This window comes from Grammomys surdaster, unplaced genomic scaffold (assembly GCF_004785775.1).
Source record: "Grammomys surdaster isolate TR1022 unplaced genomic scaffold, NIH_TR_1.0 138, whole genome shotgun sequence".
NCBI classification, from domain to species: Eukaryota; Metazoa; Chordata; class Mammalia; order Rodentia; family Muridae; genus Grammomys; species Grammomys surdaster.
The window spans coordinates 3,648,427-3,670,180 of NW_021604596.1; the positions used below are offsets into that span (position 1 = coordinate 3,648,427).

The following is a 21,754-nucleotide window of genomic DNA, read 5'->3' on the forward strand; positions in this document are numbered from 1 at the left end:
ATGGGCCAGGCTCTGCCTTTACACATGACTTGTGCTCATAGGAGCTTTGACTTTCTCTTCTTCCTAGTTTCTGTTCAGGACTTCCTTCATGACTTGAGGCTAACGTTTTCAGTTGTGAGTCATGGTAAGCTATGTTACAAGCCTCAGTGGAATTGGGGGAGTGTGGCCATGTGGGAGGGGCTGCTGTGGAGGTGTATATCTGTAATCTCTGGGGCTCACAAAGCCAAGCCCAGAGGAATTTTAGCTTAAGGCTAGGGTAGGCTGCACTGTGAGACTGTTTCAAAATGTGGATGGGGATGTGGAAACCAATAGCTGAGCAGAAGCATGCCTCTCTGAGTCCCGACTACAGGTGCAAGGTGACCATCTGCCTCCAGCTCTTGTCCCATGCTTCCTCTGCCATGATGGACTGCATATGCTCTTAATCAATGACCAAGGTCTTAATCATGATCAAGGTCCCTTGTGCCAGACAATTGATCAGAGATGAGAAAAGTAATTGCTACATCAGGGGCTCAAGAGAAAAGGGGGAGGATGGAAGGGCTCAAGAGGCCCAAGCATGGAAAACATGGTGCCGACAGGCCTTGCCCTTCCTCCTCCTCTTATAAACCATAGCTTGCATCCCTAAAGCTAGCCACCACTCCCTTACTCGGACACTTTCTCATGCCAGACTCACTCCTAAGACTAGTTGCCAGGGTCCAGCTATCAAGGTACTAAAGTCTAGCAAACAAAAAGCCCCCTTTAGGCTACCCTAATTAGCACGACCAATCAAAACAAACCACTGCACCTTAGCCTATTCTAATAAGACCTAAGACAGACCTCCCTTTTTTTCCTCTTAAAAATCACACCTGCAAGGCCATTTGCTGCTGGTTTCTACCTGAGTCAGAAATCAGCCATTTTATGTTTCTTCCCTGCCTGACAAAGGATCGCTCTGTGAAAATGGGTTTTGGGGTGTGGTTTGTGCCTATTCCAGGGTCCAGGAGGGAGGGAAGGAGAGAGGGAGGGAGGGAGGGACACAAAGCTTCACACAGCTGGGGAGATGAAGGATGCAATGCTTCACACAGGTGTGGGGAGGGAGGATGCCGCTTCACATAGCTGGGGGAGGGAAGGCAGATGAGGGGTGGTCGTGAGAAACTACATAGTTCTCTCAACTGGGCTGTGTTGCAAATGGGCAAACGAACATTAGCCTGTCAAGTGGTCTGGCAGCACTTTAGGGGAAGTGGGAAGAGTCCAGTCAGGACAGAATGCTGCTACGCCCTCACTACAAGCTTTGGCCCTGGGGAACACAATTTTCTTCTCTGTCAAAGGAAGTGTCTGGTAAACCCTGGGAACAAGACCAAGGTTTAAATTAAACCAGCTCCAATTAGCAATAGCTATAAACCTTAATAAAACTGAAACATGTAAGGTTTTTGTTAAAACCTTGCATTAGGTCACAGTAGTACATGTAATTATTAAATGTATTTGAAAATCTAAAGAGCCAAGAAGCCCCAAGGCAGCCTTTAAGAATAAAAACGAAAGAAGCCAAGAGCAGTCCCTCAGTTAAACACTTATTATAAAACTACAGTAATTAATTTCAAATAGGCCTGGGGGAAGGAATAGAGTTTTAAAACATTATTGGTGTGTATGTAGGAACTCTAGCACTACCCAGCACAGACAGGCCATCTCAGTAGACGGGCTAGTCATCTCCATGTAGACTAGAACAAATAAAACTTGATCCCTACCTCACACCACATATAAAAATCAACTCCCAGTTAAACAATAAAGAGTAAAAGGCAAATTTTAGATAGACTGCCGGAGGCATATAAAAGAATCATGACCTATGGCAGGGCTCCTTCAACAGGATGTAAGAACGCTAATCGTTAATAAACTGAAAAAATCCAAATATGGAATTATGTTGTAAAGATGCAGGAACAAAAGATGACTCTGACAGCACTGAAGACAAATCATTAATGTCTGCTGGATGGGTCTCCAGAAAACAAGCCCTACAACCTGTGTGTGTTCAATGTCTAGGACTCTAATCTAATAGCAGGAGAGAACCAATGAATGTTGTCCTTTGACCTTTGTGCATACAGGCATAGGCAAGGACTTTCTGAAAGGACTCTAGTAGCATCAAAAACATTCCCAAGAACATGAAAATGGAAAAGCTGCACATCAAAGAAAACAATCACCAGGATAGAGAGGCAGCTGACGGATGGGAGAACAAAATCTTGCCAAATACACTGGACAGGGGATTGATCCCTACAGTGTGAAAGTTAAACATCCCCAAAATCCCAAACCATACAGTCAGTAATTGGGTTAATGAATCGATAGTCAGTTCTCAACTAAAGGAAAGGGAAATGCTCAATAAGTAACTTTAAAGTGTTTGGCGCCCTTAGCCGTCAGGGAAACACACACTAAAACTGCTCTGACTCCATCTCACAAGGTCAGAGTGGCTAACACCAAGAAAGCAAATGCTAACATGTGTTGATGGGTATGTGGGAAAGCAAGAGCCCTCACTCTGCTACAGGGACTATGAACTGGTGCGGCGCTGTAGAAATCAGTGCAGGCTTCTCACAACGAAAGCAGAACTTCTGCAGAGTCCTGAACATCCATGCCCTTCGATCCATTAGTCAGAGTAGCCAGAAAACGAAATTAGCCTAGATGGCCATCAGCAGATTAATGGATAACAAAAAGTACTCATATACATAATGGAATTTTATTCAGCTGTAAAGAAAAGTGAGATTATGACATTTATAGAAAAATTGGTGTAACTGGAAATCACTGTTAAGTGAAGTAAGGCTAGAAAGACAGGTCCATTTTCTCTTTTATTTGGAAGCTATATTTAAAGGTGTGTGTGCATGTGTATGTGTACATACATGCGTACATGTGTGCAGATGATGAAACTGGAAAGAATTCCAGAGGAGGGAGAAAGAGCACTTCAGGGAAGAGAGAAATAGGGCTATGAAATGCAAGCCTGTTACGAAGCCTTTCCGGTGCTAACTAGGGAAGGAGTGGACCACTGGGGAAATGTGCTGGGAGGCAGTGGGCAGGACCAACCCACGAGAACAGGATGCAGCTTCCTGCATGAGATGCCTGATGAAGTCCGTACCCTGTAATCTAAAACAAACAAAACAGCAGCAGAACCCCAATACATTATAAAAGTGAGTACAGCTTGGAGCTGGAGATAGAGCAGCTGCCTCACACACTGCCCAGGGCCAGCACTGCACAAAGACAGAAATGACATCATCACTCCTCTGGAGTCCCCTGAGGTCATGGTCTTACATCAAGGATCAACAAAGGTAATTAAAAGATCTACCCTCTAATTGGTAAACTCTGGTGCGGGAAAATTCAAAAAACATCATCAAAAGGACTTGGACCACTGCCATTTCAAAAAAAAAAAAAAAAAAAAAAAGGAAAATCATAAGATTAACAATATCAGCACATTTTTATATAAAAATTACATCTTTGTAACTAAGATTTCCCTCCCCAATGGACAAAATATGTGACTGAGCGATCCTCCACAGAAGTAGAAATGGTCCCCGACACATTTAGCATGCCTACTCGTGAGAAACGCAGACATGGCTGCTCTGAGGAGCTAACAGTGCTGGCTCAGAACCACGAGCAGCAGCAAGGCGTGGCAGGCGAGGGGCACACCGCCTCGTACTGACCTGCAGCTTCTGCAACGGCACCATGGCAACGCTGAGCAGCACACCATCTGCATCTACTCGTCTAATAAGGACTTGTACTCCTAAAAACTTTCTCTAAAGAAGTAACTCCAAAACCGTGAACACACAAACACAACACTAACATTTGTAATTCTGAGAATCAGAACTATCAAAAGGCACAAACCCAGGATAATAAAATAAACCACTGGTGTTTAAATTAAAATGTATATTCAAAGCTACAAAAGTGAGGGAGATTGTATAAAATATGAAGCAATTTCCAGGGCATAATACTCAGACAAAATAGGCTCAGTTATAGCAAAAATCTTTTGTGTACAAAAGGGCAAATGATAAAATAATTCTAATTATTTTGGCAAAAATAATATAGAAAAGGCAAATTATAATGGAGCTGGTGAATGGCAGTAGGTGGGCAGAAAGGTTTGGGGGGTTTGAGTACAAACTGAATGGTTCCGAATTTAAGAACTATGTTAATGTTTTACATATACAAAAAATAAAATTAAACCCTAGAGGGAAACTATGCTGTGAGGAAATCACTGGGAACAGCTGCTTTCGAGCAGTCTGTACACTGCAGACTCACTATGCCAAGGTCATAAGAAGAGGAATTCTGAGATTATCCATGTGGAGGGAAAGAAGTGCAGGGCTGAGATCTACTCTGCAAAGATCAGAGAGAAGTCATACAAGTGCCTATGTATGAGTACATGTGTAGATATGTCATGCATGAGCCTATGTATGGATATATTTGTAGAAAAGTCATATATGCACCTATATATGGATATATCTGTAATATACACACATTAAATGTATACATATAAATACACAGAAACATGTAAATATATGTATCATGTAAATATATACATATACTAAAATAGAAAATTTTTACATTTAAATTAAACCCATTATTCTTACCAACTTTCTGTAAAATAAATATTTCAAAATTTTTAGGGGGCAGAATTATCACTTAGTGGTAGAGTCTGTGCTTAACATGCTTAACATGTGGGATTCCCTGAGCTCCAACCCCAACAAAACCAAAGTAATGTTTTAAACCTATCATCTGGGGACCTGGAGAGATGGCTCAGTAGGTAAGAATGCTGGCTATTCTTCCAAAGAACTGAGTTCAATTCCCTGCACCCACAAGGCAGCTCACAACTGTCACAACTGTCTTGTAATTCCAGTTCCAAAGGATCTGACACACTCACATGGACATACAAGCAGGCAGAACACCGATTCACATAAAATAGAAATAAATGATATATATGGCTATATAAATATATATTTAAATATATATTTGACATAAACTATCATCTGGAATCACAACACCAATAAAAAGCTCAGTGATCAACTGAGAAGCTACTGGGGTTTTCAGGGGTAACAGACAGACTAATCTGATTAATTTCAGACAAGCACTTACTGTAACATATACACCTTCACTTCTAGGTCATGTCCAAGAAAACCACAGCTGCGAGTCTCACCATATTAGCTATGTCCATATTTATGTATTTCCTGGCTCTAGAAAAATATGCTCAAAGTCAGATATCTGCCACATCACTTCCAATATATTAGCAGAGGGCATTTAAAAGACAGTGGTGTAGGAAATATGTCCTTTTAATAGGCTGTAACAATCTTGAAACTAAACAGGCCTTGTGACAAAGCAACTTGAGCAGCCATTAGGGCTGCACAGCAGCTGGCAGAAGCAAGTGTGGTCTGGAATACCCCATGTGAGACTCAATGTCCCAGTACCAACTACTCAACTGTACAGGGCCTAGAGCCCTTTAAAAACTGCCTTCACTTCTGACATCCAGGTGCTACACGTCTGACACAAACTGAACAGTGGCATTTAAATCATCTGTTGGGAAACAGTGTGGCTAGTCCTTATTAAAATAGGCAAAGATAGTTTAATACAGAAGTTAACAAGGCAGATGTGGAAGAAACAGGGCATCAAGCGGGGCATGTAGCTGGGCAGGAGGCCTCTAGAACACTTGGCTGGAGGGGTGGGTTCTAATCCAGCACGGTGTATCAGTTGTCCTGTGAAAAGGATCATAGAACCAAGTACCTAACTGCTGACAGCTTGTAGCTGGAGAGTGCAGCCAAACACACACGCTTGGCTCTGACCTCAACCTCTGGACTCTGGAGAACTTAGTGAGACCTGAAAGGAGAGCTAGTGATCTGAAAGACATTGTAATGGCCATAGCCAATCATGTGCCCAACTTTACAAACGACAAACTAAAAGTGTGGTGTGATCAGGTACAAGAAACCTGCTGTTCAAACCAAGACACCACATTCAAAATTCAACAAAAACAAATCTTTATTATATAATTTTTTGTAATATTTTAATGTCAGCTCTTAAAACCCTCAAAATACTAGTGGGAATCAAATATCTGACAGATACAAAAAAGGATACCTGCTCAGAAATATCACTTTATGCCAGGAGACCATTTTCACTTAATTTTTCTAGTAAAAGATTTTTTTCCTTTATGAAGTCATCATCTGTTGATTCTTTTTGAATCTTTACATGTAAAACATACCAAATGAGCCACTCTATGTAATGGATGGGGACAGGTGAAATACGCAGCCCGCACATATGATCGAGGATAATTACAGCTTTGCTGACTAGATTCTCAATCACGGCACAAATACAGAGACTTGCCGCTGTGACATTCTAAGTGCCTCCAGCAACAGAACTGCCACGCTGCTCCCCACAGCCTGAGAGCAGGCTCTGAGCTAAAGCCACACTGCTCCTCAGTGGCGAGCTCATCCCACTGGCTCCTGTCCAAGAGGCCTCCCTGCATAGCTTAAGGCATGGCTTTTCTACAGTTATTGTCATCAGCAGTTTTAAAGGTTTATACATGTTCCTAAATTAAACTTTGCCTGTTTAGAGGCTTGACTGTAAGCAGCTAGAGGTACAGTGCACTCTCCACGTGTACTCACAGGATGCAGTGCCAGGAGAGATGGATTCTTTGGTTCATCCTGGACCTATCACATCCTTAAAGTTATCTGGAAGGCTGTTGGGAGCCAGGCCATCCAAGGCATTCTCAAGATGGTCATGAGAGGACAGAGCCCAGCTCTGTGTCCCAATCCAAGGCACACCGGCAAGTCTGTGCTAGGGCTAGGGCCTTGAGGATTAAAATTTTGGCTCCTGAGAACTCATCTTTTCTCTCTGAAGAGACTGAGTTTTATCAGTTCCAAGGTCACTGTGTGCTCAGTCTATGATGCCCTTGAGCTGGCCCATGGTTCCCTTGTGCAACACAGCTTGATCAGCTTCCCACTGACTTCATCCCATTGAAGCTTTCTGCTTATGTCCTATTTCCCACAACACACTGGATATAAGATGTTGTACTCTGAAGAAACTTGCTTGGCATAAAGACATACCTTTGGAAGACTTCTCGAGCCCAGTGTTCCTATCTTCTGTATTTTCTGAACCTGTGGCACTCCCTCTCAGAAATCTGTCACTGAAGAACAACTTGTTCCAGGTCCAAAGACTCCATCCAGCTAACACCCACAGGCCTGAAAACTGTCACCAAAGAACCAATGCCAGATTTTTGCTGTATCTAAACGAACCCTAGGCTCTGTGGTAGTTGACTACACAATGACCTTCATCAACAGCATTTCCCTCTGTACTTCCCATACTGCTAGGGTATATCTCATGCTACTCACATGGTAGATCTACACACTGCCAGGGACTTACTTCCCCTAGCAGCTATCAGTGTCATTCCACACTCTAGCTGAGGTTTGTTTAAATGGAGGAAAAGCCTCACTAACCTTTCCAGAAGCCTGTCAGGGACTTTAGTGTCCAAATCCTCACTGTCTGCTCACCTAGGAACATCTCCCTGGCACACAAAACAAGGCACCACCTGATGCTGGCCACAGCTCAGTGTATCAGGGAGTACCACCTCCCACTACCCTCCACCTACACCTGATGCTGGCCACAGCTCAGCGTATCAGGGAGTACCACCTCCCACTAGCCTCCACCTACAGAGCCCCACACTTAATCTCCATTCAAACCCTGGGAACACTTCAGATTTAATGTGATAAAGATAAGAGGCGGGGAGAACTGCCTGAAGGGATCTCATAGGACCAGGCCTTCTGCTGACAATCCTGTGCTCACACCAGGTACAAAGCTCTAAGCACCTCATCAGTGTTGGATTGTAATTCTTACTCAGACCACTTCCAAGACACATCAGGTGCTGGGCTCCAAAAAGTTGGCGAGTTCCAGACAGGATTAACTTGGTCATGAACACTGTTTAGCTCAAGCACTGGTGTCTACATCTGTGAAGAACATCATGCTGTTGTGCTAGAGGGATCCAGCTTTTCTCAAAGAGTGTTTGAACACACTTGCCTTATAAAATTAAAAGACCAGCAGAGGTTTTTAGAATCTGGAAGAGGGAATGCATTTATTTAACTCAACTCTGAAGGGATACCATTTTTATTTACTCCCTAGTATGTAAGAAAATATAAACTTGCTGTTTCAGTCCATTTGGGGATCATATAGTCAGGTATGTCTATAGCAACCAAAGCCATGGTACAGTGTTGCTGGCTGAGGAGCCCTAGCATGGACACCGGGCAGAAGCTGTATTGCAGTCTGTCTGTCAGCTTGAACTAACCACAAGGTCAGCTGGCTGCTTTGCCTAAAAAAAGCTTTTCAATATTTTTAAGAAAACATAAAAGCCCTATTAACCTTTTCTCCCTGACAAGTGTATGAGAAAGAACTTGTCCTGGACAGAGTGACCCAGGAAATGACTCCTGCTCAACGGGAACAGGAGCTGAATCTGCTACACTGAATAAAAACCAAACCGAAACAACCAAACCATTCTAAACAAAAGCCTTATACTAATTACTGAAATATAAGGTCCCGCTGGTCCTAGTAGATGGTCCTCTAGCAAGCTCTGAAGTCCACACACTGGGTAACTATCAGGGAGCTCAGGCTGCTCCATACACTACAGGAAAGGATTACAGCACGTACCAGTCAAGTCTGTAAGCTTTCCCATCAACTCTGCTAGCTGTGGCACAGGAGGCTGACAGTCTCTGATCATGAAGCAGGAATTAATAATGGAGGGTTTTTTTTCTAATGTTCATTCAAGAATGGAATTTTAGCAAAGTTCTTACAAGCAGGAAACACAGTTATGTCAGGAAGTTAACATTCTCAATATGGCAGAACATATGACAACAACAACAACCAGGTTAAAGGTTAAGGAGAAGCAGCAATCTCCTTATCATTGGGCTAGAAAATGGCTTAAGGGAGTCACTGTTCAGGAAGCAATACTTTAAAATATAAACCCAGACTTTTCAGAATCCTTAGTCAGTGGCACTGTTAAAACACCTTCAGCTGTAAAGTCAGCATGTGGTGCTTTGATTTCTTCCTGCATCATGACAATTTCTAGGTTCCATTAAAAACATTATCTTCGGTTTCTTCTTGGGCAGCTATTGCTCATGAAAGGGTCGTCATCATCGTCCTGAAATGACACAAATGTTATGCTGTGTCAGTGACCACACATCCTCTTTGAGCCATGAAAGAAGCTCTTACTATTAAAATGGTATCAGGGAGGTCACATTTATCACACCTATGCCTTTAGCTGTGAAATATAAAGGCCCAAGTCAGTCTTGTGCATTAGAGTAAAAATCTGCCAGGTCTTGTGTGTGACTGCACATATCTATAACACACAATACATACATTTCCCAGTCACAAACCTTAATAAAAGCACATGAGGTGTAGGAAAGCCAGGACAGAAAATATTCAAGTCATTTCTATTCTGTTTGTGAAGTTTTCTCATTCACATCATCATCATCATCATCATCATCATCATCATCGCTACTACTGTGCACTTACCTCACATGCAGTTGTGTCCTCTGTCAGGGCAATGTGGCGTTCATTTCTCCATCCTACCTTTGTGGGCCTCGGGGTTCCAACCTGGGCTGCCAGGCTGGTGCAGCAGCCACTGAGCACCTCACTTAAACTTATACCCTGTCTGCCCCCGTGGAGATTCAGCCAACAGACAAGAAAGTCACAGGGAAAAGTCCCAAGGACTGTGATTCTTGTTTCCTGTCACCCATTTCATGACAAGAGTAGACTGCTTCCGGTGGGTGGAGGAAAAAGCTGAGTAAAGCTGTCTTTCACCTTTTGCAAAAAAAAAAAAAAAAAAAAAAAGTAGATGGAGTATTTCAGGTGTTCCCAAGTTGATGGGACGTAGACTACAAGCGTGGTAAGAAGAAATAGAAACATCAGACATTAACTAAGAATTTAATGAGAATGAAAACAACTAGCTAGGTCTGGAATCACAGGCGTGTCACCCCAACTTCTAGGGAGGCTGAGGAGGAAAGACCACAAGTTCAAGGCCTGTTAGAGCTACGGAATGAGCTCAAATCCTCCAGAGCTGTGTGAGCCCTGTCTCAAGGGAAAGAGGAAAAGGCTGGAGCTAGAGCCCAGTGGTTGAGAGCTGGCCTAGCATGTGCCAGGCCCAGGGTTCAAATCCTAGTCATAAAGCAAAAACAACAGCCTCATTGTAAAAAGCCTGCTTATATAATTTGATGAAAGATAGCAGTGGATGGATTGCACTTTATATATTTGAAAGATAAATACTTTTATAAAATTGTTACCATTAAGATGTTAGTAAACACAATCATTTCGTATTAGACTTGACTTATGACTTTAACAAATCCATGTTTTTCGAAATTTATTAGTGAGAAATGGATGCCCGAGAAGCACAAATTCAACTGTTTTGCTGATCCGTTTTCTTTACTGTCAAAGGCAGGCCTTGTTAAAGACATACAAAGCAAAACTGATAACGTGCCTTCGGTTCTTCTCTAGTTAAATGCAAACAGCATACATACATTTTCTTCTCTTCTGTGTATATGCATTTTGTTATTGCTGTTGTTGTTGTTCAAGTGCATTTGCTCCTAAGCGCCTGGAATCCACATGTTCATGCCCAGCTTTTACGTGAGCATCAAACTTCAGGCCTCAGGGCTTAGGTAGCAGGACTTTATCCAGCAAGTCACCCTCTCACTTGTTGGTGTACTCATTTTAAACTCTACCATCTATGGACATCCAGATGTGCGCCTACTTCCCTACTGGCAGCACCATGCCACCACTCAATAGACAGACTGAAATCACAGCCTGAGGTGCAGTAAGCCTGGCAAGCAATTGCAAACTCACAGCTAAGACATAAGGAACATGGCAGCAACAGCAGATGCTCAAAACAGAGAGCTGAGGCACATACAGCAGGAGGAGCACTAAGGGCACTTTACAAGTGGGATATACCAATCACACAAAAATCAATGGAAATTCCATTACACGGGGGCACACAGCAAACAAAGTCACAGAAAAGAGAGCACAGTGTAAGTGGCAGGGGCTGGGGATGAGATATGGACACTGGGTTGTGTTTAAGGGACACACTTGTGGTTCTATAAAACAAAAGCCCTTGAAGTGTGTGTGTGTGTGTGTGTGTGTGTGTGTGTGTGTGTTTCTCTCTCTCATATTACATCCCTCACCTCCTCCCAGCCTCCACCTCCCCTTTCTCCCAGATTCACTCTTCCAAGAGCAGGTCTTCCAGGGACATCAACCAAATATGGCATAACAAGCTACAGTAAGATCAGGCACACATTCTCACAAAAGGCAACCCAATAAGGGTTCCAAAGGCAAGCAAAGGGGTCAGAGACAGTCCCTGCTCCCACTGTTAGGAGTCTCACAAGAACATCAAGCTGCACAGTCATAACATACATGACATACATGCTGAGAGCCTAGGTCAGATCCACAGAGGCTCCCTGATCGATATGAGCCCACTTGAATCAGGTGACTCTGTGAGTCTTGATCCCTCTGGGACCCCAATTCTTCCTTCCCCTCTGCAGGACTCCTGAGCTCTGCCTAATGTTTGGCTGTTGGACCTGCACTGCTTCCGGAAGCTGCTGCTAAATGAAGTCTCTCTGATGACGGTTATGGTCCCAGCATATCATGCAGGCAAGACAAACTGTAGGTCAGAGGGTTTGTGGCTGGGTTGGTGTTCCAATCCCTGCTCTTGAGACCTTGCTTGGTTACAGAGGATGGCTGTTTCAGGCTCTGTGTCCCTATTACTAGGAGTCTCCACTATTGTCACCCCTGTAGTTTCCACTGCACTAGGTGTGTATCTCACTTCTGAAATATCCCCCAGTATTCTCTTCCTCCGTCCCCCATCCCACTTGACCCACAGAATCTATCCTATTTCCCCTTCTATAAAGACCCTTGTGTCCCCTCTTAAGCTTTCCTTATTAGTTAGCCTCTCTGGGTCTGTGGACTGTAGCATGGTTATCCTTTATTTTGCAGCTAATACCCACTTTTAAGTAAGTGCATACCATGTTTTCTGGGTTTGGGTTACCTCACTTAAGGTCTGTTTTACAACAATATATTTAATGCTACTAAGCTACATTTATAAATAGTTTGGATGTGATTTTTATGTTATGTGTTCTGACTACAACATGATTGTTTAAAAATAAAAACTAAATGAAAATGAAGACAGACTTAACAATCTTCTATAGTGCTTGCAGAGGTTCAAGTGGCAACCATGAGGGAACAGGAAAGACCAGGGTCCTGTGACTCACAGCTCTGATGCTGCTTCATTAAACAACAGAGGAACACAGCGAGATGAGTCCTGACTACACTTCCTCCCACTCCCCGTGAGTTGGAGAACCTGACAGACAGTTCAGTGCAGACCTCCACTGTCCTCGTGGAGTGCCTGTGCCGAGTTGGTCTTCTGTCCAGAGTGCAAGGACACTTCATCAGTTAACCGGAAAAGCTTCTACACTAGCGTCACCCCACTCCAAACATCAACACCAGGAGCTACATTAAAAAGAGTCTTAAAACCCCAGGCTTGATCCTATTAATGGGAGAAGTGAGAGCAGAGTGAACAGTATGCTTTAAAAACCCACAGGCTTTTCTAGGCAACTACACCGAGGGCACTCACAGACTTTTAGCATTGCAGATCACAGCAAGGTTATCAGGGAGCCTAAAAACATAACCTGCAGTGCCTAGCCAGTGGTCTCCATCTACATTTCACAGACAGTTAAGGTAAGAAATAGTCAATCACCTCATCTGATTCAAAGTCCACCCCTTTGGCTGTCTGGCTCTGGGACATCTGTTTGCTAGATGCTGTGCCTGACCCCCTGAGGAAGAAAGAAAAAACAAAGACAATGAGTGAGAACATGGCACAAGCATTCAATCCCATAGTAACCACTGAGTACAAACACTACACAGCTCCCTTTAATATATACAATAATTTTGTGTATCTATGTGCACTAAGAGATAATATATTACATACACACTGTGTGTGTGCATCCTATGGGCTGTTTCTCTGAGGAGCCTTAAGAGCAGCACTGTCAGTTTCTCAGTTATTGAATGTTTTTATAGTAAACATTTTCTATAAAAAAAAAAAAAACAACAACAAAGCCATTTCCTATCTATGCTATTCCCTCTGCACCTAAATTTCCTCATCTGTTAAATGGGGAAATGTTTGTTTTTAAAGAGGTATGTGCTAGTCTGTTTGAGCACTAGGCCATGGCCTGATTGGTTAGCAGCACCACTGAGTGCTGACTCCTGCCCCTACTGTGGGACCAGCATCCCTCCACAGCTGAAACGCTGCAGTGCTTTCTCTTCAAACTGTAGCTGATCCAAGGAGCGGGGACAAACTCAGCACTCTCCAGAGTATCTCCCACCACAGCCCACATTTGCTCTTTTCCATGAACACTCACAATCAAAAGCCTGAATTACAGTTCACTCGCAACTATGAGCTAATTTATTCATGCTTAATGTAGTTGTATGTGGTCAACCCCTTACAGGAAAATTCAAGTCACCTAAGTCTGGAGCCTTATCAAAATCTGTTATATACCACTAGACCTAATAGAATGTAAAAACCAAAAGTGTTAAAAAAAAAAAAAAAGGGTGTTGAGATTTTTTTTTTTTCAAAAAATTTTTTATTATATATATATATATGGGTGTTTTGTCTACAAGTATGTATGTGAAAGGTATACACAATGCCCACAGGCCAGATGGACCTGAAGTTACAAATGGCTGTGAGCATCATGTGGGTAACTAGGAACCAAACCCTATTTTATCCACAGGAACACCAAGTCTACTCAAATACTGCACCATCTTCCCAGACCCCTCCATTATGTTCTTAAGTAGAAATTTTCATTAAGTTTAAAGTAAACAGTATTTGCCCAAAATGATAACACATAAAAGAAAATAGTGATTTTAAATAAAGTCAATTAATTACTCCAGAATCGAGTAAGTCTATGTCAACCATGTAAGTTCTCCAGAGTAAACCCACTAAGTACTCCAGAATAGGTCCAGCCAGCCACATAAGTACTCTAAAGTAAGTTCACATTAGCCACAAAGGTAACAAAGGAAGTCCAGACAGACATGTAAGTACTCCAGAGAAAATCAGACAGACACATTGACACTTAAGTACTCCAGAGGAAGTCCAGACAGATACATAAGTACTCCAGAGAAGTCCAGACAGACACATAAGTACTCCAGAGGAAGTCCAGTTAGACACATAAGTACCCCAGAGGAAGTACAGTCAGACACATAAGTACCCCAGAGGAAGTACAGTCAGACACATAAATACTCCAGAGGAAGTCCAGTTAGACACATAAGTACTCCAAAGTTCCTACCAGCTGCTTCTCCTGTTTGGTAAAGCACTTTGTATATAAGGCACAGAAAAATGTACAGTGAAAAATAAATCTGGAATCCAAAATTAAGAAAAGCATTTTCTATTACTGGGGAGACAATCTTTCATGAAGAAGGGAACTGGGTAATAAAGATGAGAGGACACAAACTACATTCTATGTTTCAGAGGAAATACGTACAACAATGCTGAATCATATCTGTTGTTCATTTCTCTACATAATTGCTAGATAAAAAGAATTCTATTTATCCTCTCTAGCACAGAACAACATATTGCCATAGAATTCTATATGATTATATTTTTTGTTTTCAAAGGATGTCCCTGGCCTACCTTTGATCAGCCCTGGAACTAGTAGGAAAAATGTCATCTTCATCGGATTCATCCACCTCAATGGTCTACAGAAGGGAGGAAACAAAGCAACAGGCTCAGATGAATTAAATAACAGAATATCAAGATACACACGCAGGCATGTGTCCAGCAAACCACATGAACACTTGTGATTAACACAAACTGTGAAGTACATGTGGCTCAGTGGTAGAGAACCTGTCTAGCAGTGAGGCCTGGGTTTGATCTTCAGATCTCAGAGAAGAAGGTAAACCCAGCCTGACGCCCACACCAAGGTCCCTCTTCCTTTACAATTGTTACTCTCTTATCCATGGCCTATGTCTCTCCTGACCATTACCAAGTCTGAGCCTGATAAGATGACAGATTGTCAGTGTTTCAACTTCAAGTTTTTCTTTTCTTGAATAACCCAGGCTATTTTCCAACTTGTAATCTTCAGGCTTCTGCCCACTGAGTGTGAAAATTATTGATCTGTACTACCAAAACTACCTATGAGCTCCATTTTTTTTTAAATCAGCTCCAATTTTAAATAAGGCACTGGACTACATAGGAAACAGCGGGTTGGTAGATATTTAGTGTTAAGAGCCAACGAAGATATACAGGATTCCGCCATGCTCTGTGTTTTGTGTTACCTTGATGCTTGATAGGTATGTACTATGTTTTCACCTACTAAAGTGTAAATGAGGAAGAAGCCAAGGACAAAAAAGTTTGGTTTCCGGTAGAGCACTGGCTTAGAGATAGCTGGAGACCCAACAAGTGTCCACTGCCTGTGAGGGACCGCACATATCTCGCCACACTCCCGGAGTCCAGACTCCTGACAGGCTGTCTAAGATCTCCACTGACCCACGCTTTTCAGTCATGTAGGGCAATGCAGCCCCTCCCAGAGAGGTTTGCATCGCCCACCACCTGTGACTTCAGGCCTAGAGATTTCCATATTAATGATTTACCTTAAGGCCAGAGGGCGTAGTCTATTAAGTATTCCTTTCTCAGACCCCTAGACCCTCCTCCCTCCTCCCTCCCTATTTAAGTCAGGTCTGTCCTGACCAAAAGGAGGGTGTATCCAGATTCAACTACCACCCACCGTGAAAATAAAGCCTGTAAAACCCATGGATTTCCACGTGTCTTTTGGGGGCCCCGCTGAGGGGAACCACGGAGATGGTCTCAACTACTGAGCCGTGTCTAATCTCCTGTGGAGAGCTTCTCTGTGTCCCTCTTCAAGCAAGCTAGCTGAGCAGCCACTTTCCAGCCAAGCGAGTGGCCAGAGCTCTCCCAGTCCTCGTTTCTCTCCTCTCGGTTGCAGCTTCCCACTGGGAGCAGTCAACAGAGGAGCCATTGGGCGGTGCCCCTCTCTGTTGGGCGGTGGCCCTCTCTCGGGTCTACTCGAGAGCCCTGTTCCCCCACCACCACCTTCAGACTGAGTTCTCCCCAACACCCTGGTGGGGTCTTGATGTGCCTGGCACAGCTGGAAGGGGCTCAGTCAAAATCCCCAAGACCACCCAACAGAGATCAACACACCCAACGCCCACACACTGGCAATCATTCCCCACATGAACCAGTGAGCTATGTTGCTGGCTTTAAGAGTTGAACAGTCATCAAGTTCTCCTCAGTGCTCATGTCCACACCACACCCCTATTAGGAAGTCCTAACACAGAAAGCACATTATTAACATCAAATCAAAATCAATTTTCTTACCTCTGAGTAATTCTTAGTGGCTATGTTTCTGGAAGGTTGCTGTCGGGTAGGTCTGAAAGCTAGTATGAAAAAGATAAAATGCCTGTTACAAAGTTCTTAAAGTAACTAAAAAAATGTATTCACTTCTTCAGCTCAAGGATTTTAAAGTCCTACCTGCAAAAATCTGGAATGATCAATTGGAAAGCCATTTATATATTCTGGAATCTGGAAGGATGTGAGACTATATACACTTGGAAGTCCAAGGTCGGCCTATCAGTCTCACGGTTTCCCAGCTTGTTCAAATATAGTAACAAGCAGAATTCATAAATATACTCACATTAAAATATTTATAAAACAGGCCTGAAAGATGAAGTCCAAGTAAACTACAGTAGCCCTCCCACCCTTCCCAGGTGACCAGGCTTCCTGAGGCTTCACCAGCCATCACTCTTCTTCCTTGTAGCCACACTGGGACCTGAGAACACACCAGAGGGGAATTCTGCAAATCAGACATCCTTGACTCCTTGATAAAGCTTTCTGTAAATCCTTACATTTTGCTTACTAGACACTTTAGGTTTTGCTAACCCTGCCTCTTTCCTGTCATTTGATATCAAACCATGCAATAGATCCAAACACCTAGTTGGCATTTGCTTTCTCTGATGTGTGGTCATTTGCTAGCATCAGACATAACTTCTCCAAGACAACTTCCACTCTAAACTGGGCAAAGGGAGACATTTAAATAGGCAAGGTGTCCCTCAGACTCTCAATGTCCCCTATCAGAAGACTTCAGCAATCTTTCTTTGCAGCCCAACTTTATCCCTGCTCACACTTCCCACCTCAGGTTTCTGTGACGGATCTTGTGATGTCTGAGAGGAAGATGAAAGGCAGAAGCCCAGGTCTCATCTTTCCTCTCACTCACAGGCCTCACCCTACTTTCTACAACGGAGAAGCAGGTCACATGGACAGAAAACCAGAGAGTGTAGTGCTTTCAGAGAATGCTGTCAGCACTTACTTACGGTCCCCAAATCCTGAGGTCCTGGAAATCAAGAACTTTCTTTTGTTCCCTAGTGGACAACCAACGGAGAAGGAGTGCTTATGAAAGTAGGTAACTTTTATCAGAAGACACTTTTCTCAGGAAGACCATAAGTTTTGGTAGGTCAGAGGTCTGCTTTTGGAACTGGACCCATTCTGACTTTCTAGCTAACAGCCACTGCCAATTTGCTTGGCTTATTCAAGTCTCACTTTCCTAACCTGTAAAACAGTGCCAATATTTCACACAGAAAACTGTTGAAAAGATAAAGAGGTGCTTAATGCAAATTGCTTTGGCAAGTGTCTGGCAGGCAGCAGGCGCTCACACACTGAGTATTAGCATGAAAATGAATGGAGTGACTCAGGGTGGTAAGTCACACGGGAAGACAGTGGCCATGGGGTGTCTTTTCTCTGCTCAGTCACCATCCTCTGCTGAGTAACTTTAGTGGAAAAAATCTGGCTGTCAACTACTACTTACAGCAGCTGCTGGCTACACCTGTGATTTCTTCCTTTCCCAACAGTAAATGAACTTGTTTGGAACTCGACTAATTTTGTTTACCTGTCCCCTGCTCTCCCTACAGTGGACATCTAGAAGTACAGTTTCAATGCTGCACCTTCTTGGGGTGCTGACAGCCAGCACCTCCAGGTTGAAGACTCTATCTATCTATCTATCTATCTATCTATCTATCTATCTATCTATCTATCTATCTATCTGCATGCTTGTAACAATTAATGAAAACAATATTAGAAAGAACATGGAGAGAGGCAGGGGAGGGTTTGGAGAGAGGAAAGGAAGGTGAAATGGTGCAATTATTGTAACTCAATAAATAAAAAAAAATAATAACTGAAAAAAACCATGAAAGGATAAAAATAGAAAAAAGAAAACCTTATGAAACTTACGATAATAAAAACGTTTTGTGCATCCACACTAAAAAACTCAGTCCATGTTTAGGGATCAAAGGGGATGAATGGGAGTGAGGAGGTGACAAGAGGATGGGGGAACACGTCAACACTCAGACAAGACTTCAAGACACAGCAGAGAATGAAATACCAATGCACACACCTCTACACAGCCCAGTGAGTCCTAAACAGGATAACAACAACAAACAACACCACCGTAGGTACAAGACTACAGATAGTAAGCTGAGGGAAAAAGAGGTTTTACTTCAGGAAAGGTAACAGCTGATACCTTAACAACAATGGAAACAGGGAGAGTCCCTTTAATTAAGGTTTTAATTAAGGAAAGTATACACACTGGTATCAAAGAATGCTTCAAAAAAAACATTAGCCCTGAATGAGAAAGGGCAGGCTAGGCTGAGGCACTAGTTTAGCTACAGCCAGCCTAGTGGTGTGCTAAACACACTGGTGCTTTGGCAGGGAAGCATATACACTTCACCACTCTCTTTTTGAAGTTCACTGTTTCCTTTTTTTTTTTTTTTTAAATAATAGTAATAGCTCTTGTAGGGTGCCTCCTGATGCACCAGGCATTGGGATCCACTTGTTTTATCCATGGGATTACTTAGCTCAGCTGAGTCCCCCATGCACACTGAGGAAGTTCCTAGCACACTATCAGCTACGCCACCCCCACCACCCCACCCAACACCGCCTCATTCTCTGTATTAGGGATCTGTCAGAAGGGAAGGGAAGTTATACTCTGCAAGGCAATCCCTCTACCGCAAAGCTGCCTCTCCAACCTAAGAACTGCAGTTACTAAGGAGGTGCCTTCAGCCTTCCAGGGCTGGAATGTATAAGCTATGGCTATGTACTCACCATCTAGAATGGACATGTTTCTAGATGTTGATGAGGTGGCCTTTGAGCTCCTGCCTCGAGTAGTGATTTCCAGCCCAGTGTCTGCAAGAGGAATCATAGTGGTCAGTAACTTCCCTTGGCACAATGCAGAAGAGAGAGCTCACAACAAACCAAGCACAGAAAGCCAGCAGCACACACAAAACAGTATGAGGGTCAGATTTCAGACTGTCCTTAGTCACACTGGTCCTCGGTTACAGCTTAAGGACAAAAGCTGTAAATGTAAAGATGATAAAAACATCCACAGACTGATTCTTCAGCACTCTTTTTTTGGTTTGTCTTTTTCGAAACAGGGTCTCACTATGTAGCCCTGGAACTTACTATATAGACCAGGCTCACAGAAATCTGTGCACCACCATGCCTGGCTCTTCAGAGCCCTTCTATTAAGTCAGTTCATGTAACCAGCTCATGTTCCTGTAAATAAAATATTCTTTTAAATTTTTTTTTATTTTTATATGTATGTGTGCTTATGTAAGTTTATGGCCTCACACATATGCAAGATCCTTTAAAGCAGAAGCAAGCATAGGATCCCCTGGAACTTATATACAGTACTGAACTGCCACGTAGGTGCTGGAATTGAACCCAGGTCATCTAGAAGAACAGCTAGTGCTTTCAATCCCTGAGCCATGTATCCAGTCTTACCCCCATGAACAAATATTCAGTGAAGAACTGTTCCTAGCGATAGACTTCCGGACTCTACTAGGAAGTCACTGGATGGCCATCCTCTGTTATCTGGACCATGCCATGACTACAGCATCAGTGATGACAGCAGTGCAGTGACGGACTGTAGAACGTAAGTTGTTTAGCGTCCTTTTCACTCTTAAACAAGCTCAGAGAGACTATAACATGTAAGTACTTTGTCTCCTGACAGTACCAATATTTCTCTCATCCGGAATTGCGATTTGCTAGCCATTTCTTTCATTCACATTTGTCATTCATTACTCCTCCATATATAAGAGAATACACAGAGGAGAAGTATACAGTGAGGCCCTTTAATTATAACTTAAGAACAACTAAAGCCCTACGGCTGCACGAACCCAGTTACAATCATCCAAGCTCTACTACAGACAGCAGTTACACAGCACAAAAATAACAAGTTTTAGAAAAAAACCTCCCAATTCAATTCTGACCAAAGGGCACAACTTGGCATTTCTCTTGTAGCTTGCAAGTCTGCAGTGTTGAAAGACAAAGATGGGTGCTGACCTCGGCCTCTCTGAGAGCCTCCTCTGGGGGCAGTGCTCTGTCCTCTGCCTCCTCTCCGCCCTCGGCCTCGGCCTCGGCCTCTGCTGGGCACTGCTGACTGGCTGTCATCAGAGTCGTTTGCCGTCTGCTCAGTTGTATCAAAACTCAGGTCATCAGCACTAAAGGCTGAGGTGGAGTTCTCTGACTGTGATCTGAGGGCCCGGGCTCTGCTCATGGCCTGTGCAGCAGAGACAGCATCAGTAGAGACAGCATCTTACCCACCACTCATCCTGTCACATCAACCCATTAACACTGCCAGGCATACTAAGTGTGCTATACAAATGTGGAGGGGGAGTGTTCTACCAATCAAGTTCAACTACCTTTCCTGTACTGAGCTATGACCTGCAGGAGACCTCTTACCAGAGTCTCCAAGAAACTCAGTTTTGTACTCAGCACTTCTAGAACCAAAGAAGATGCTGAAGATCACGTCTACACAATGTTTGCAAGACAGTCAGGGGCTTCTTTTTTAGAATGAGCTCTTAATTAAAAAGAGAAAGAAAAAAACCATGAAATTTTAGGGTGCATTAATTTTTTTTCTGATTTTTGAATATGACAAATTTCCCCTAAAAAAAGTTTTATACTCAGAAACACACGGATAATAAGTTGTTATCTTTTTATATATATCTTATATAAATTGTTATAAAAAGACTGAGAAAGGGGCTGGAGAGTTGGCTCAGTGGTAAAGACCACTGACTGTGCTTCCAGAGGTTCTGAGTTCAATTCCCAGCAACCACATGGTGGCTCACAACCATCTGTAACAGGATCTGACGCCCTCTTCTGGTGTGTCAGCAGTGTACTCATATAAACTAAATCTTGAAGAAGAGGAAGAGGAGGAAGAAGAGGAGGAAGAGGAAGAAGAGGAAAAAGAGAAAGAGGAGGAGGAGACTGAGAAAGAATCTTAGAACCAAGTGTATCTACTTTTTTCATTTTGTAAATCATTTAGAAAAAACAAATTGAAGATTTAGCCAAACACTGTAACTCTAAATGAACAGATTTTTTTATTATTAAAAATAGAATGAAAGCAATTGTGCTCTGACCTCTTCACCGAGATCCATCAAAATATACAGAGAGAACAAACTCCAAACAAATTTTAATAAAACTAGAAAACAATTCCAACCCGTACACACTGCCTTTGAAAAGTAAATACGGGCATCTGGGGAAAGCTGAGCGGTGGGGACTTACTAGACTGAGGCTCAGCCAAACAGCTGGCATCCGGTTAAAAGCCAAGTAATGAGTTGAATAGTAGAATCCTCAGACTCTAGCAGAACACCACTGTCATCAAGAGATAGGGGACAGCAGTTAAGGAGACAGGGGCGCGGCGGTGTGTGTGTGTGTGTGTGTGTGTGTGTGTGTGTGTGTGTGTGT

General features: G+C 43.0%; 1 protein-coding gene across 4 annotated transcripts in view; it reads right to left on the reverse strand.

The window, feature by feature from the left end:
- Window positions 1–5,933: 5,933 nt before the first annotated feature.
- Mre11 (MRE11 homolog, double strand break repair nuclease) overlaps window positions 5,934–21,754 on the reverse strand; it is a 52,638-nt gene continuing 36,817 nt past the window's right edge. For all 4 annotated transcript variants that reach the window (XM_028763373.1, XM_028763372.1, XM_028763374.1 and 1 more), the window contains exons 15-20: window positions 20,351–20,567; window positions 19,112–19,192; window positions 16,337–16,395; window positions 14,633–14,697; window positions 12,704–12,779; window positions 5,934–9,103 (exon numbers count right to left, since the gene is read on the reverse strand). In XM_028763373.1, coding sequence (XP_028619206.1) covers window positions 9,047–9,103; window positions 12,704–12,779; window positions 14,633–14,697; window positions 16,337–16,395; window positions 19,112–19,192; window positions 20,351–20,567 — 555 coding nt within the window. In that variant the 3' untranslated portion in view covers window positions 5,934–9,046. The remainder of the gene's footprint in view (window positions 9,104–12,703; window positions 12,780–14,632; window positions 14,698–16,336; window positions 16,396–19,111; window positions 19,193–20,350; window positions 20,568–21,754) is intronic.